A 16,030-nucleotide genomic window follows, 5' to 3' on the forward strand; every position below is an offset into this window, starting at 1 on the left:
GATGTGAACACAGCCCCCACAGGCGAAGGGCGAGTGTCGGGCACACTGCCCCACCCAGACCCCGCTACCACCTGCCATCTCTTACATTTTTAGCAAAGTTCGACACTTCGTACTGATGGAATCCCGCCTTTCCCAGAATGCTCCTTGCTGTCTGGTACATCTCTGCCATTGTCTCTTGGTCGGGCACGCTCAGAACCTTCTCGTGGACCTGCTTGAAAAGGGCCGTCCCCCTCTCCAACGTCAGCTGATAGAGCGACACGTGATGGTCACACAGCGCGACCAGCTCCTGCAGCTCCTCCTCCCACGATTCCAGGCTCTGTCCTGGACGCCCAAATATGATGTCAACAGACGTGCGACCGGGGTAGAGCTTCCTGGCTTCCTCCAGGCTCCGAAGGGCTTCTCGGGCCGTGTGGTCTCTTCCCAGAATCCTCAGGTCACGGTCTCGTAAAGCCTATGTTTGAATCGGGTAAGAGTGCGCAGAATTAGACGGCCTGTTGGTGGGCGGGGTACCGAGTCACACAATGGCCTTTCGCCCACGGGACCTGGCTTCTAATCCAACCCCAGACTATCTGCTGGGTTCAAGGTCCTACGTGAGGGGGTTTCCACCCAGTTCCTGGTGAGCACGGGCCCCTTGCCTCACTCAGTGGAAAGTGATCACACTGGGGCAGTCGAGGCACTCTCCCGAGGTCAGGGCTGGGGCCTTGTTGGGGTGGAGCAGAGCGAGAGTGTTCAATAAAAATTCAGTGAGTGTCGACAGGCTATTCGGGGGGGGGGTGGTGGCGTGTGGAGAGGAGGGGATTGGAGATGGAGGAGGAGGAGGAGGAGGATGAAAGCACAGAAGTGCACGCAAGGAATCAGATTGTAAAGGCTCTGGGCACCGTGCTACAAAGCAGCTAATGGCTATTTGGAAGAACTTTCTAAATCATTTACCGACATGTTAAAGTCTTGCACGTAATACCCACTTCCTGTCAACATCACACTGACTTCCTGTAACACTTTGCTAACACCCCTATTGTTAAAAAACAGGGAATCCTCCCTCTGTCAGAGCTCCCAAACTCTGACTGCAGGACCTCAGATCAGAGTGTTTTTTAAGGCTTAGAATCATAGAATGATACAGCACAGAGGAGGCCATTCGGCCCACCATGCCCATGAAGGCTCTTTGAAAGAGCTGACAAATTAGTCCCACTCCCCTGTAAGTTTTTTCCCTTCAAGTATTTATCCAATTCTCTTTTGAAAGTTATTATTGAATCTGTTTCCACCGCCCTTCAGGCAGAGCGTTCCAGATCACAACAACTCGCTGTGTAAACAATATTTCCTCATGTCGCCTCTGGTTTTTTTGCCGATTATCTTAAATCCGTGTCCTCTGGTGACCAACCCTCCCGCCACTGGAAACAGTTTCTCTTTATCTACTCTATCAAAGCCATTAATGATTTTGAACACCTCTATCAAATCTCCCCTTAACCTTCTCTGCTCCAAGGAGAACAATCCCAGCTTCTCCAGTCTCCCCACATAACTGAAGTCCCCCATCCCTGGTACCATTCTAGTAACCTAAAGTGTGGTGCCCAGAATTGAACACAATGCTCCAGCTGAGGCCGAACCAGTTTTTTAATAAAAGTTTAGGATAACTTCCCTGGTTGCTGGGGACATGTGGGGGTTCTCAACCGGGGGTCGGTGAGTTGGTTTGTCCCATACTAGTCTGTCGCCCACCACTGCCATTGGTTTTTCTTCCCCCACCCCTGCTACCATTGGGATAGTCCAGATACTGTGCATGCGCACTGGCACCACTCAGCGTGGGTGAGGTTCTTCTGGGATAAATCTCGGTAAGTAAATAGTCTACTATTATGAAGCACATTACCAACTCCCCCCACCCCCCCGCCACTGGATGCCATGAAGTTTAAGACTGTACAGAGAGAGAGAGAGAGAGAGAGAGATATCAAACTCCAGTAAAGTTGACTTGGTGCAAAATAAGGTCATTTTGCTGTAAATTAAAATGCATTGCTACATTTTTTTAAAAGCCACCCGTTATCTCCACCTGGTGCCCACCGCGCAGTGCAGCCCCTGCCACTGCCAACCAAAGGCAAGTTTTGCGAAAAAAATCAAAAACACCTTCCCATGGAGACAGGAGGCGCAACCAGTGCCGGCAGCTCGCCCCCAGTATGCAGATGTGGCCCGAGGACCGATTCCTATCCATCCAAGCATTCATTGAAAGCTTTGCTCACTTGAACATGATTATCCACAGCCATATAACCAGCCTCAGTCACATGGCCACTGCCCTCCCCTCGGAGCAGCTCAGGATGGGGCTGCAGTTCCCAATCCCCCTTCATCTGGGAAATGTAGTCCTCCCTGATGGCTTGCAGAGCAACCAGGGCAAGGACTACAACTCCCAGCCTGCACCGTCTGAATGCCAATTGGTTATCATTAAAGTTTAGTTAATTTCTTACAGTAACTGTTAGGAGCTGTTAGTATTGCATTTACTCTGCAACTCGTTAAACCTGTTAAATTGGAAGGGTAATCTGAGGGTTCAAGTGATTCCATTGCTTTACAGGTGTATTCTCTTGTTCTTAAAGGGATATTGTTATTTGGGATGGAATAGGAAGGAGATACAATGGTGTCTTCAGGGGGTGTTGGGCACAGAGCAGTGGGCAGTGATAGCATTGCCTCACTGCCACCCTAGCTCAGATCTGGTAACTCCCTATAGGCCAGGGATTGAACACTGGCACCTTCCTGCTCTTACATTAAGTAAGTAAAAGAAAAATAATAATAAATATATACGTTTAATTGTATAACTATTTTTTATACAGCAAAAAATACTCGGTGTGTTACAGGACGTCCCTGAATTTTTTTTATAACACAGGAGGGCGGGCTCGGAAGCAAGAAGCCTGAGGATGGATAGGAATCGGTCCTCGGGCCACACCTGCATACTGGGGGCGAGCTGCCGACACTGGTCGCGCCCCCTGTCTCCATGGGAAGGTGTTTTTGATTTTTTTCGCAAAACTTGCCTTTGGTTGGCAGTGGCAGGGGCTGCATTGCGCGGTGGGCACCAGGTGGAGATAACGGGGGGCATTTTTTAAAAGTTTTTTGTAAAGCATTAGCAGATGCGGTAATATAGTTTTTGTGAAGAGCTGTGACCTGTCAAGAGATTAAATAAAGCCACTAATGAGGTTTATAAACAAGCGGTCAATCTGTATTGGGTTTATGTTTGAAAAAAATAGCAACTCATGATTTCTTAGCAAATCTCATGATTTTTAAGAGTTTGTCTCATGATTTCTGAGACGGTGGGGTTGGCATTACTGCAATTGTACCCTTTAGCTCAGATTGCCTCTCCTCATTCTTCCTACCAAAATGTCTCACTTCACACTTCTCTGCATTAAACATCATCCGCCACGTGTCCGCCCATTCCACCAGTCTGTCTGTGTCCTCCTCACTGTTTACTACATTTCCGAGTTTTGTGTCATCTGCAAACTTTGAAATTGTGCCCCCTAAACCCAAGTCCAGGTCATTAATATATATCATAAACAGCAGTGGTTCTAATACCAACTCCCTGGGGAACACCACTGTATACCACCCTCCAGTCTGAAAATCTACTCTCGGCTTTCTGTCCTTTAGCCAGTGTTGTACCCACGCTGCCACTGTCCCTTTAATCCCTGGGGCTTTCATTTTGCTAATAAGTCTATTATGTGATATTTATCAAACACCTTTTGAAAGTCCATATACACATCAACCGCACTAACCTCATCAACCCTCTCCGTTACTTCATTAAAGAACTTGATTAAGTTAGTCCAACACGATTGGCCTTTAACAAATCTGTGCTGACTTTCATTTATTAACCATTACTTTTCTAAATGCCAATTAATTTTGTTCCGGATTATTGTCTCTAAAAGTTTCCCCACCACCGTTGTTAGGCTGACTGGCCTGTAGTTGCCGGGTTTATCCCTCTCCTCTTTTGTAAACAGATGTAACATTTGCAATCCTCCAGTCCTCTGGCACCACCCCCATATCCAAGGAGGATTGGAAGGTTGTGGCCAGAGCCTCTGCAATTTCCACCCTAGCTTCCCTCAGTAACCAAGGCTGCATCCCATCTGAACCGGGTGACTTTTCTACTTTGAGGACTGCCAGCCTTTTAAGTACCTTCTTTATCTACTTTTATCCTATCCAATATCGCTCCTGCCTCCTCCTTTACTGCTACATTGGCAACATCCTCTTCTCCAGTGAAGACAGATGCAAAGTACTCATTTAGTACCTCAGCCATGCCCTCTGCCTCCACAAGATCTACTTTTTGGTCACTAATTGGTCCGACCCTTCCTTTGACTACTCTTTTACTATTTATGTATTTATAAAATACTTTTGGGTTCCCTCTTGTGTTAGCCACGAATCTATTCTCATACTCTCTCTTTGCCCCTCTTATTCCGTTTTTTAGATCTCATCTGTACTTTCTACATTCAGCTTGGTTCTCTACTGTATTATGAGCCTTACAATTGTCATAGGCCTCCTTTTAGCCTCTATATCTTTAGTCATCCAGGGAGCTCTGGCTTTGGATGCCCTTCCTTTCCCCTCATGGGAATGTGTCTACTCTGTACCCGAACCATCTCCTCTTTGAAGGCCTCCCATTGCTCATTTACTGTTTTGCCCACCAATGTTTGATTCCAATCCACCTGGGCCCAGATCCCTTTACAACTCACTGAAATTAGCCCTCCTCCAGTTAAGAATTTTTATGCTTGATTGTCCCTTGTCCTTTTTAACTACTCTAAACCTGATGATGATATTATGATCACTGTTCCCCAAATGAAATGTGCTCCACTTGCCCCACTTCATTCCCCAGAACTAGATCCAGCACTGCTTCTTTCCTCGTTGGGCTGGAAACACACTGATCAAGAAAGTTCTCTTGTACACATTTCAGGAATTACTCCCCCTCTTTGCCCTTTACACTGTTACTATCCCAGTCCATATTAGGATAATTGAAATCCCCATTATCACTACTCTGTAGTTCTTCCTGTAATTTGATTGCAAATTTGCTCCTCCTTCTCCTTCCCACCATTTAGTGGCCTACAATATCCACCCAGTAGCCTAATAGCCCATAAGAACATAAGAGTTAGGAGCAGGAGTAAGGCACACGGCCCCTCGAGCCTGCTCCGCCACACGGCCCCTCGAGCCTGCTCCACCATTCAATAAGATCATGGCTGATCTTTGACCTCAACTCCATTTTTTTCCTGCCCGATCCCCATATCCCTCAATTCCCCTAGAGTCCAAAAATCTATTGATCTCAGCCTTGAAAAAACTCAACGGTTCAGCATCCACAGCCCTCTGGGGCAGAGGATTCCAAAGATTCACAACCCTCGGAGTGAAGACATTTCTCCTCATCTCAGTCCTATCCTGAGACTATGCCCCCTAGTTCTAGACTCTCCAGCCAGGGGAAACAACCTCTCGGCATCTACCCTGTCAATCCCCCTCAGGACCTTGTATGTTTCAATGAGATCACCTCTCATTCTTCTAAACTCCAGAGAGTATCGGCCCATTCTACACAATCTCTCCTCATAGGACAGCCCTCTCATCCCAGGAATCAATCTAGTGAACCTTCGTTGCACCGCCTCCAAGGCAAATATATCCTTCCTTAGATAAGGAGACCAAAACTGTGCGCAGTACTCCAGGTGTGGTCTCACCAAGGCTCTGTACAATTGTAGCAGACTTCCTTACTCGTGTACTGAAACCCTCTTGCAATAAAGGCCAACATACCATTTGCCTTCTTAATTGCTTGCTGTAGCTGCACGTTAGCTTTCTGTGTTTCATGTACAAGGACACCTAAATCTCTCTGCACACCAACATTTAATCGTTTCTCAGCATTTAAAGTATGTTCTGTTTTCCTATTCTTCCTACCAAAGTGAATAACCTCACATTTCCCCACATTATACTCCATCTGCCATCTTATTGCCCACTCACTCACACAAAGCTCCTCTATTGTTCCTTAATTCTAACCAAATAGACTCCGTCTTTGGTTCCTCAACTACATCATCCCTCTCCAGTGCTATAATAGTCTATTTGGTCAATACTGCCAGGTCTCTGTTATTGCCACTATATCACAATCCCATGTGGCTACTTGTGCCTTCAGCTCACCAACCTTATTAACCACGCGATGTGCATTTACACACATGCACTCCATTTGCCCACTGTCTGGTCCCTCCTATTTCTCAACTATTCTTTACTCAAGTGCTTTTTGTCTTTCCCAGTCCTCTTGCACCTTGTTTCTCCTCTAATGTTTCATCCTGATGCCCATCCCCCTGCCAAATTAATTTCAACCCGCCCCCAAAGCTCTAGGTAACCCTCCCGCAAAGACATTGGTCCCAGCCCTATTGAGGTGCAACCCATCCACCTTGAACAGGTCCCTCCTGCCCCAGAACTGGTCCAAATGCCCCAGGAATCTGAAGCCCGCCCTCCTGCACCATTTATTCAGCCACGTATTAACCCGTCTTATCTTACTGCGCCTAGCACGTGATGCTGGGAGTAATTCAGAGATTACTACCTTTGAGGTCCTGCTTTTTAACTTCCTTCCCAGTTCCTGAAACTCTTGACTGCAGGACCTCAACCCTTTTCCTTCCCAAGTCATTAGTTCACACATTGACCACACTTTCTGGCTGTTCTCCTTCCCCCCCTCAGAATGTTCTGCACCCCCTCAGTGATGTCCTTTACCCTGGCATCAGGGAGGCAACACACCATGCGGGACTCACACAGGCGGTTGCAGAAATGCCCGCCTATCGTCCTGGCTAGCGAATCCCCTATGACCACTGCATTTCTATACTTTGCTGTGCCTCCCTGTGAAATCATTTGCCCCACGGTGCCGTGGATGTGCTCCAGACTGCACTCCTCCAAGGTGCTGTGACCCTTACTGGTATTCAGTATTGAAAACCGGCTTGGGAGTGCCACAGTCCCGGAGGATTCCTGCACTGCCTTGCCTCTTCCTACCCTGCCGGATGGCCACCCACTCACTGACCTCCTGGACACTCTAACTGCGGGGTGACCATCTCCTGGAACATGCGCTCCGGGAAATTCTCAGCCTCCCGTGTACCCTGCAGTGACTCCAGCCGCTGCTCAAGCTCAGAAACCCCGAGCTAGAGCTCGAGCAGCTGGAGGCACTTCCTGCACACGTGGTTATCCAGGGCACAAGACGCGCCCTGGAGTTCCCACATGGCACAGGAACTACAGGCAACGGGTCTCAGCTCGCTGCTCCTTCAATCACATGGGTGAGAGCAGGGGGCTGCAGGCACCGGGCAATCTTATCCCAAGAATCAGCACCTTCAGGAGAGAGGGAGAGAAAAGCCCAGAGGTCCACCCTGTCCCTGTCCCCTGCCAATGTTCTGGCACACGGCCCAACCTCACCTGGACCCCAAGAGACAGCCGCGTCACTCCGGCCTCCTTGAACTCGGCCAGTCTGGAAGCTGCGGCTGACGTGGGATTGGCCTCCATGCTGACCTCCATGTTGTGAGGGACGTGGGTCGCCCTGGCAACGGTCTCCAAGATGCTGGCGATGGTGGACGGCCGGGCCAGGCTTGGCGTCCCTCCACCGATGAACACCGAAGTGATCCTGCAAGTAATCCACAGTGAGCACGACAGCACTGCCAGCAGATACCCCCACCCACTCCAGCACCGCCAGCAAGGACCCCCACCCAGCACCGCCAGCAAGGACCCCCACCCAGCACCGCCGGCTACCAGCCCAACCCAGCAGCGCCGGCAACCAGCCCAACCCATCACCGCCGGCAAGGACCCCCACCCAGCACCGCCGGCAACAAGCCCAACCCAGCACCGCCAGCAAGGACCCCCACCCAGCACCGCCAGCAACCAGCCCAACCCAGCAAGGACCTCCACCCAGCACCGCCGGCAAGGACCCCCACCCAGCAGCGCCGGCAAGGACCCCCACCCAGCAGCGCCAGCAACCAGCCCAACCCAGCACCGCCGGCAAGGACCCCCACCCAACACCGCCGGCAACCAGCCCAACCCCTGCTGGCAAAGAAGCGCCCAGCACCGCCTGCAAGCGTTAACCCCCTCCCCACCCGCCGCATCCGCACTGCCGGCTAGGCCCCCACCCAGCAGTCGGCAAGCTCCAACCCAGCACCCGTCCCCCTCCATCACCACCGGCAGAGCCCCCCCCCCCCTCAGCACCACTGGCAAACAATCCCCCCCCACTCCCCAGCACCACTGGCAAGTACTTCACCCCCCCCTCCCACCAAGCACCGCTGGCAAGTCCCCCCACAGCACCGCCACCGTCAGCAAACACTCCCCCCCTCTCCCCAGCACCGCTAACAAACACACCGGCCCTCCCCCCAACACCGCCGGCAAACACTCCCCCACCCCCAGCAAACAATACTCCCCCCCACCAACCCAGCACCGCCGGCAAACAGCGCCCCCTTCCCAGCAACCCCACATCACCGCCTAGCAGCACCTGAGGGGACGGGGGGGGAGGAGGGACCGTCTTAACGGCAATTGTACTGTGTCCCGACCAGCTGCCTTGTTCCTCATCGCCCGCACACCCCCACATGGCACGATCCCTCGTTGCACCTGATCCTTAGTGGGGAGAGCCCTCACTGATCATCATCCCACACTCTCTCTCCAGCAGGACTCACTGCCTTGTGATCAGCAGCGGGAACCCCGGCTGATTCTTTATGCTCCATGGTACAGGGGCACTGAGGCCAATTCTGGAGCCCCGACACCCAGTCTGCCACTGCAGCCGGGGATCCAACTGCTGCGTCCGGCTCAGTTACTGGGCCTCTAGACAGCTGGAGAGGGTCAGTGAAGGGGGTTTAATCAGCGGGAGGGGCGAGAGGAGCGGCGCTGTAAAGAGCGCGAGAGGAAGTGGAGGCAGCGGACCTGGACGAGGCCAGAGCGGGAGCAGAGCGAAAGAGGCAGCGGACCTGGGTGAGACCAGAGTGGGAGCAGAGTGAAAGAGGCAGCGGACCTGGGCGAGGCCAGAGCGGGAGCAGAGCGAAAGAGGCAGCGGACCTGGACGAGACCAGAGTGGGAGCAGAGTGAAAGAGGCAGCGGACCTGGGCGAGGCCAGAGCGGGAGCAGAGCGAAAGAGGCAGCGGACCTGGACGAGTCCAGAGTGGGAGCAGAGTGAAAGAGGCAGCAGACCTGGGCGAGACCAGAGTGGGAGCAGAGCGAAAGAGGCAGCAGACCTGGGCGAGACCAGAGTGGGAGCAGAGCGAAAGAGGCAGCAGACCTGGGCGAGACCAGAGTGGGAGCAGAGCGAAAGAGGCAGCGGACCTGGGCGAGGCCAGAGCGGGAGCAGAGCGAAAGAGGCAGCGGACCTGGGCGAGACCAGAGTGGGAGCAGAGCGAAAGAGGCAGCGGACCTGGGCGAGGCCAGAGCGGGAGCAGAGCGAAAGAGGCAGCGGACCTGGGCGAGACCAGAGTGGGAGCAGAGTGAAAGAGGCAGCGGACCTGGACGAGTCCAGAGTGGGAGCAGAGTGAAAGAGGCAGCAGACCTGGGCGAGACCAGAGTGGGAGCAGAGCGAAAGAGGCAGCGGACCTGGACGAGTCCAGAGTGGGAGCAGAGCGAAAGAGGCAGCGGACCTGGGCGAGACCAGAGTGGGAGCAGAGTGAAAGAGGCAGCGGACCTGGACGAGACCAGAGTGGGAGCAGAGCGAAAGAGGCAGTGGCTCAACAGAGGCAGAATCCGAAAGAGTGACGTCAGAGTAGAAAAAGTGACGTCGGCACAAGGGAAGGAGCTGATTGGTGAGTAGCTGGTGAGTTTTTTTTTAAGTTTTAAGTTTATTTCAAATCAAATCAAATCAAATCAACTTTTATTGTCATTGTTAGTTCACAAGTGCAGTACAACGAAATGTAGGCTTGCGGCTCCCGAGAGTGTACATTTAGATTAAGACATTTAAACATTCAACATACATTTGGCTTGTAATACATTAACATAAACATAACCATAATAAAGTGCATTGGCAGATGTGCAGGCTTTAGAGTTTATTTGTGGAGTTCAGTAGGATGACAGCCCTGGGAAAGAAGCTGTTCCTAAATCTGGTCGTTCGGGTGCGAATGCATCTGTAGCGTCTCCCAGATGGCAGGAGGGCGAACAGACTGTGGCTGGGGTGGGTAGGGTCTTTGATGATGGTCAGTGACCTCCGTAAACAGCGTTTCTGGTATATGTGCTCTATGGTCGGTAGCCGGGTGCCGGTAATGCGTTGGGCAGTTTTGACTACCCGCTGCAGGGCTTTCCGGTCATAGTAGCTACAGCTGCCATACCATACTGTGATACAGTTTGTCAGGATGCTCTCTATAGTGCAGCGGTAAAAGTTAGAGAGGATCAGGGGTGACAGATTACATCCCTTCAGCCTCCTTAGGGAATATAGGCGCTGCTGGGCCTTCTTCATCAGAGAGGAGGTGTTGAGGGACCAGGAGAGGTCTTCCGTGATGTGGACTCCGAGGAACTTAAAGCTGTCCACCCTTTCCACCACAGCCCCATTGATGTGGATGGGGGTGTGACTTCCGCCTTTGGACTTCCTGAAGTCCACAATGATTTCTTTTGTTTTCTTGGTGTTAAGGGCCAGGTTGTTATCGGCGCACCACTTCACGAGATGCTGGGCCTCCTCCCTGTAGGCTGACTCATCGTTGTTGGTGATCTGGCCTACTACCGTGGTGTCATCCGCAAACTTGATGATGGTGTTGGAACCCTTAACAGCCACACAGTCGTGGGTGAAGAGGGAGTAGAGGAGGGGGCTCAGCACCCCTACGCTCTACGCTCGCTTCGACAGGGACAACAGGGAGCTGGCTACCAAAGCCTTGCCACCCCTGGAAGACCAGGTGCTCACTCTGTCGACCTCCGACGTAAGGGGTGTTCTACGCGGAGTGAACACACGAAAGGTTGCTGGACCGGATAGCATCCCTGGACGGGTACTCAAGGAATGTGCTGATCAGCTGGCTGATGTCTTCACCGCCATCTTCAATCTGTCATTGGCCCAGGCAGTAGTCCCTACATGCTTCAAGACCGCTACCATTATTCCTGTGCCAAAACAAACGGCTGTGACGTGCCTGAACGACTATCGACCTGTCGCACTCACACCCATCATAATGAAGTGTTTCGAGAGACTGGTCTTAGCCCACATCAAAGCCAGTGTTCCTGCCTCCCTTGACCAACACCAGTTTGCCTATCGTGCAAACAGATCAATGGAGGATGCAATCACAACTGCTCTACACGCTGCACTGAATCACCTAGATGGTAAGGAGACCTACATCAGAATGCTGTTCATAGACTACAGCTCAGCATTCAACACTATCGTCCCCAACAAGCTGGCCACCAAACTTCTGCTTAGTTAGTTCTTAGTCTATTAAATAGAGGCATGGCAGGGCAGCTCAGACCCGTGGAGTACACATCCTGTGCCATGTGGGATGTCCTGGACGCTTCACGTAGCCTGGACAACCACATGTGCAGGAAGTGTCACCAGCTACGGCAGATCGAGATCTGTGTTTCAGAGACTGAGCGACAGCTGGAGTCACTGCGGTGCATCCGCGAGGCTGAGAGTTACGTGGATAGCACATTTCTAGAGGTGGTCACCCCGCAGCTTAAGAGTATGCAGGCAGTGAGGGAATGGGTGACCGCCAGACAGAAGAGGAGGACCAGGCAGGAGTCCCTGGAGTGCATCGCGCTCTCCAACCAGTATTCTGTTCTGAGTACTGGTGGGGGCGATGGTTCCACTGGGGAGTGCAGCCAGAGTCAAGTCCACGGCACCACGGGTGGCTCAGCTGCACTGGGGGGGGGGGGGGGAGGAAAAAGAGTGGAAGAGCAATAATGATAGGGGATTCGATAGTTACGGGAGCAGACAGGTGTTTTTGCGGCCGCAGACATGAATCCAGGATGGTATGTTGCCTCCCAGGGTCAAAGATGCCACTGAGCGGCTGCAGGACACTCTGAGGGGGGAGGGTGAACAGCCAGAGGTCGTTGTCCATATCGGTACCAATGACATAGGAAGGAAGAGGGATGAGGTCCTGCAGGCAGAGTTTAGGGAGCTAGGAGAGAGATTAAAAAGCAAGACCTCAAAGGTAGTAATCTCCGGATTACTCCCGGTGCTACGTGCTAGTGAGTACAGGAATAGGATAGAACATAATTGCAAAATACTGCGGATGCTGGAAATCTGAAATAACAACAGAAAATGCTGGAAATACTCAGCAGGCCAGGCAGCATCCGTGGAGAGAGAAACAGAGTTAACGTTTCAGGTCTGGGACCCTTCATCAGAACTGGAAAAAGCTGGAGATGTAACAGATAATAAGCAGGTGCAGAGACAGGGGGGGGGGGGGGCGGTTAGGAGGGGAGGAAGGAATAGAAAGAACATCCTGTACTTTTGTAAGAGGCAGGAAAGATAAAATGTTGCAAATGGGAATGGCAAAAATCATACTGCATGAAAAATGGGGGCAGGGATAATTATCTGAAATTGTTGAACTCAATGTTGAGTCCGGCAGGTGTAAAGTGCCCAATCGAAAAGATGAGGTGCTGTTCCTCGAGCTTACGTTGAGCTACATTGGAACAATGCAATAGCCCGAGGACAGAGAGGTCAGAGCGGGAGTGAAGCGGAGAATTGAAGTGACAGGCGACCGGAAGCTCAGGGTCACCGCTTCCGGTCGCCTGTCACCTAGGTGAAGGATTAAAGAGCAGGACCTCAAGGGTTGTAATCTCTGGATTACTCCCGGTGCCACGTGCTAGTAAGTATAGAAATAGGAAGATAGAACAGATGAATGCGTGGCTAAAGGGATGGTGCAGGGGGGAGGGCTTTAGTTTCCTGGATCACTGGGTCTGCTTCTGGGAAAGGTGGGACTTGTACAAGTCGGACGGTTTACACCTGAACCAGAGGGGAACCAATATCCTTGCGGGGAGGTTTGCTAGCACTGCTGGGGGGGGTTTAAACTAACTTGGCAGGGGGATGGGGTACAGAGTGGAGCTATAGTAGGGGGTGATTTACAGCCAAATACAGAGGGAAAAACAAGTCAGCTGGGAAGGCAAAGCAAATATGTGAAGGCAAAAGAGAATATGGCAGGGCTGGAAGGCATTTATTTTAATGCAAGGAGTCTTGCAAATAAGGTGGATGAACTGAAGTTGTTGTTGAACACATGGGAGTACGATATTGTTGCTATCACGGAGACATGGTTGAGGGAGGGTCAGGACTGGCAGCTCAATATTCCGGGGTATAGAATCTTCAGGCAAGACAGAGGGGGGTGTAAAAGGGGAGGGGGTGTTGCAATATTAATTAAGGAATCAATTACTGCTGTAAGGAGGGATGATATATTAGCGGGTTCCTCGAATGAGGCCATATGGGTAGAACTTAAAAACAAAAAGGGGGCAAGCACTTTGCTGGGAGTGTACTATAGGCCCCCAAACAGTCAGGGGGAGATAGAGGAACAGATATGTAGGCAAATCTCAGAAAAGTGCGAAAATAATAGGGTAATAATAGTGGGGGATTTCAACTTCCCCAATATTAACTGGGATAGTCAGAGTGTGAAAGGCTTAGAGGGTGCAGAATTCTTAAAGTGCATCCAGGAGAGCTTTTTGAGCCAACATGTAGAAAGTCCTACAAGAGAGGGGGCGGTACTGGACCTAATTCTGGGGAATGTAGCCGGGCAAGTGGTGGAAGTGTCAGTAGGAGAGCATTTTGGCGACAGTGACCACAATTCGGTGAGATTTAAGGTGGTCATGGAAAAAGACAAAGACGGCCCGGAAATAAGGGTTCTAAATTGGGGGAAGGCCGATTTTAATATGATAAGGCAGGATCTGGCCAAATTGGACTGGGAGCAGCTACTTATAGGAAAATCCACATCAAAACAGTGGGAGACTTTCAGAAGGGAAATAGAGAGAGTACAACGCCAACATGTTCCTGTAAAGGTCAAGGGTGGGACCAACAAGCAAAGGGAACCTTGGATGACAAGGGACATACAAAAATGCATTAGAAATAAAAGGGGGGCTTTTGGCAGTTACAAAAGACTAAAGACGGAAGAAGCCCTAGAGGAGTATAAAAAATGCAGGGGCATACTTAAAAAAGAAATTAGGAGGGCGAGGAGGGGCCATGAAATAACACTGGCGAGCAAAATAAAGGAAAATCCTAAGATGTTTTATAAGTATATTAAGGGCAAGAGGATAACCAGGGAAAGGGTAGGGCCCATTAGGGACCAAAGTGGCAATCTGTGTGTAGAGCCAGATGATGTAGGCGGGGTTTTAAATGAATTTTTTGCATCTGTGTTCACTCTGGAGAAAGACGATGCAGACATAGAAATCGGGCAAGGGGGCTGTGACATACTTGAACATATTAGCATCGAGAGGGAGGAGGTGCTAGCGGTTTTAGCAGGCCAAAAAGTGGATAAATCCCCAGGCCCAGACGAGATGTATCCCAGGCTGCTGTGGGAGGCAAAGGAGGAGATTGCAGGGGCTCTGACACAAATTTTCAGAACCTCTCTGGCCACAGGGGATGTACCAGAGGACTGGAGAACAGCTAACGTAGTACCATTATTCAAGAAGGGTAGCAGGGATAAACCAGGGAATTACAGGCCAGTGAGCCTAACATCTGTGGTAGGGAAATTATTGGAAAAAATTCTGAGGGACAAAATTAGTCTCCACTTGGAGAGGCAAGGATTAATCGGGGATAGTCAGCATGGCTTTGTCAAGGGTAAATCATGTCTGACAAATCTGATTGAATTTTTCGAGGGGGTGACTAGGGGGGTGGATGAGGGAAATGCTGTGGATGTGGTTTACATGGACTTCAGTAAAGCTTTTGACAAAGTCCCGCATAGGAGACTGGTCAAGAAGGTAAGAGCCCATGGGATCCAGGGTGCCTTGGCGCGTTGGATCCTAAACTGGCTGAGTGGCAGGAGGCAGAGGGTGATGGTCGAAGGTTGCTTTTGTGACTGGAAGCCTGTGTCCAGTGGGGTACCTCAGGGATCGGTGCTGGGTCCCTTGTTGTTTGTGATCTACATAAATGATTTGGATGAGAATGTAAAAGGTATGATCAGTAAGTTCGCAGATGACACGAAAATTGGTGGGGTGGTAAATTGCGAGGAGGAAAGCCTCAGGCTACAGGACGATATAAACGGGTTGGTCAGATGGGCGGAAAAGTGGCAAATGGAATTTAACCCTGAAAAATGCGAGGTGATGCATTTTGGACGGACAAATAAGGCAAGGGAATACACAATGAGTGGTAGGACCCTAGGAAGTACAGAGGGTCAGAGGGACCTTGGTGTACATGTACATAGATCCCTGAAGGCAGCGGAACAGGTAGATAAGGTGGTTAAAAAGGCATATGGGATACTTGCCTTCATTAGCCGAGGCATAGAATATAAGAGCAGGGAGGTTATGATGGAGCTGTACAAAACGCTGGGAGGCCACAGCTGGAGTACTGTGTGCAGTTCTGGTCGCCTCACTATAGGAAGGATGTGATTGCTTTGGAGAGGGTGCAGAGAAGATTCACCAGGATGTTACCTGGGATGGAGCGCCTCAGCTATGAAGAGAGGCTGGACAGGCTGGGGTTGTTTTCCTTGGAGCAAAGAAGGCTGAGGGGGGACCTGATTGAGGTGTACAAAATGATGAGGGGCATAGATAGGGTAGACAAAGAGGAACTTTTCCCCTTAGTAGGGGGGTCAATAACAAGGGGGCATAGATTCAGGGTAAGGGGCAGGAGATTTAGAGGGGATTTGAGGAGGAACTTTTTCACCCAGAGGGTGGTTGGAATGTGGAACTCAATGCCTGAAAGGGTGGTAGAGGCAGGAACCCTCACAACATTCAAGAAGCATTTGGATGAGCACTTGAAATGCCATTGCATACAAGGCTATGGACCAAATGCTGGAAAATGGGATTAGACTGGACAGGGATGGATGGGCGGCGCAGACACGATGGGCCGAAGGGCCTCTTTCTGTGCTGTATAACTCTATGACTCTATGACTCTATTGCGTTGTTCCAATGAAGCTCAGCCTAAGCTCGAGGAACAGCACCTCATCTTTCGATTGGGCACTTTACAGCCTGCCGGACTCAACATTGAGTTCAACAATTTCAGATAATTATC

General features: G+C 50.9%; 1 protein-coding gene across 1 annotated transcript in view; it reads right to left on the reverse strand.

The window, feature by feature from the left end:
- The window catches only part of rsad1 (radical S-adenosyl methionine domain containing 1), a 75,404-nt gene that overhangs the window by 13,050 nt on the left and 46,324 nt on the right, over positions 1-16,030 (reverse strand). Inside the window, exons 3-4 of the mRNA XM_085964081.1 lie at positions 7,369-7,573; positions 86-451 (exon numbers count right to left, since the gene is read on the reverse strand). Coding sequence (XP_085820207.1) covers positions 86-451; positions 7,369-7,573 — 571 coding nt within the window. The remainder of the gene's footprint in view (positions 1-85; positions 452-7,368; positions 7,574-16,030) is intronic.

The sequence above is a fragment of the Somniosus microcephalus genome, chromosome 21 (assembly GCF_052327205.1).
Source record: "Somniosus microcephalus isolate GS21.2 chromosome 21, FLI_Smic_1.0, whole genome shotgun sequence".
NCBI lineage: Eukaryota > Metazoa > Chordata > Chondrichthyes > Squaliformes > Somniosidae > Somniosus > Somniosus microcephalus.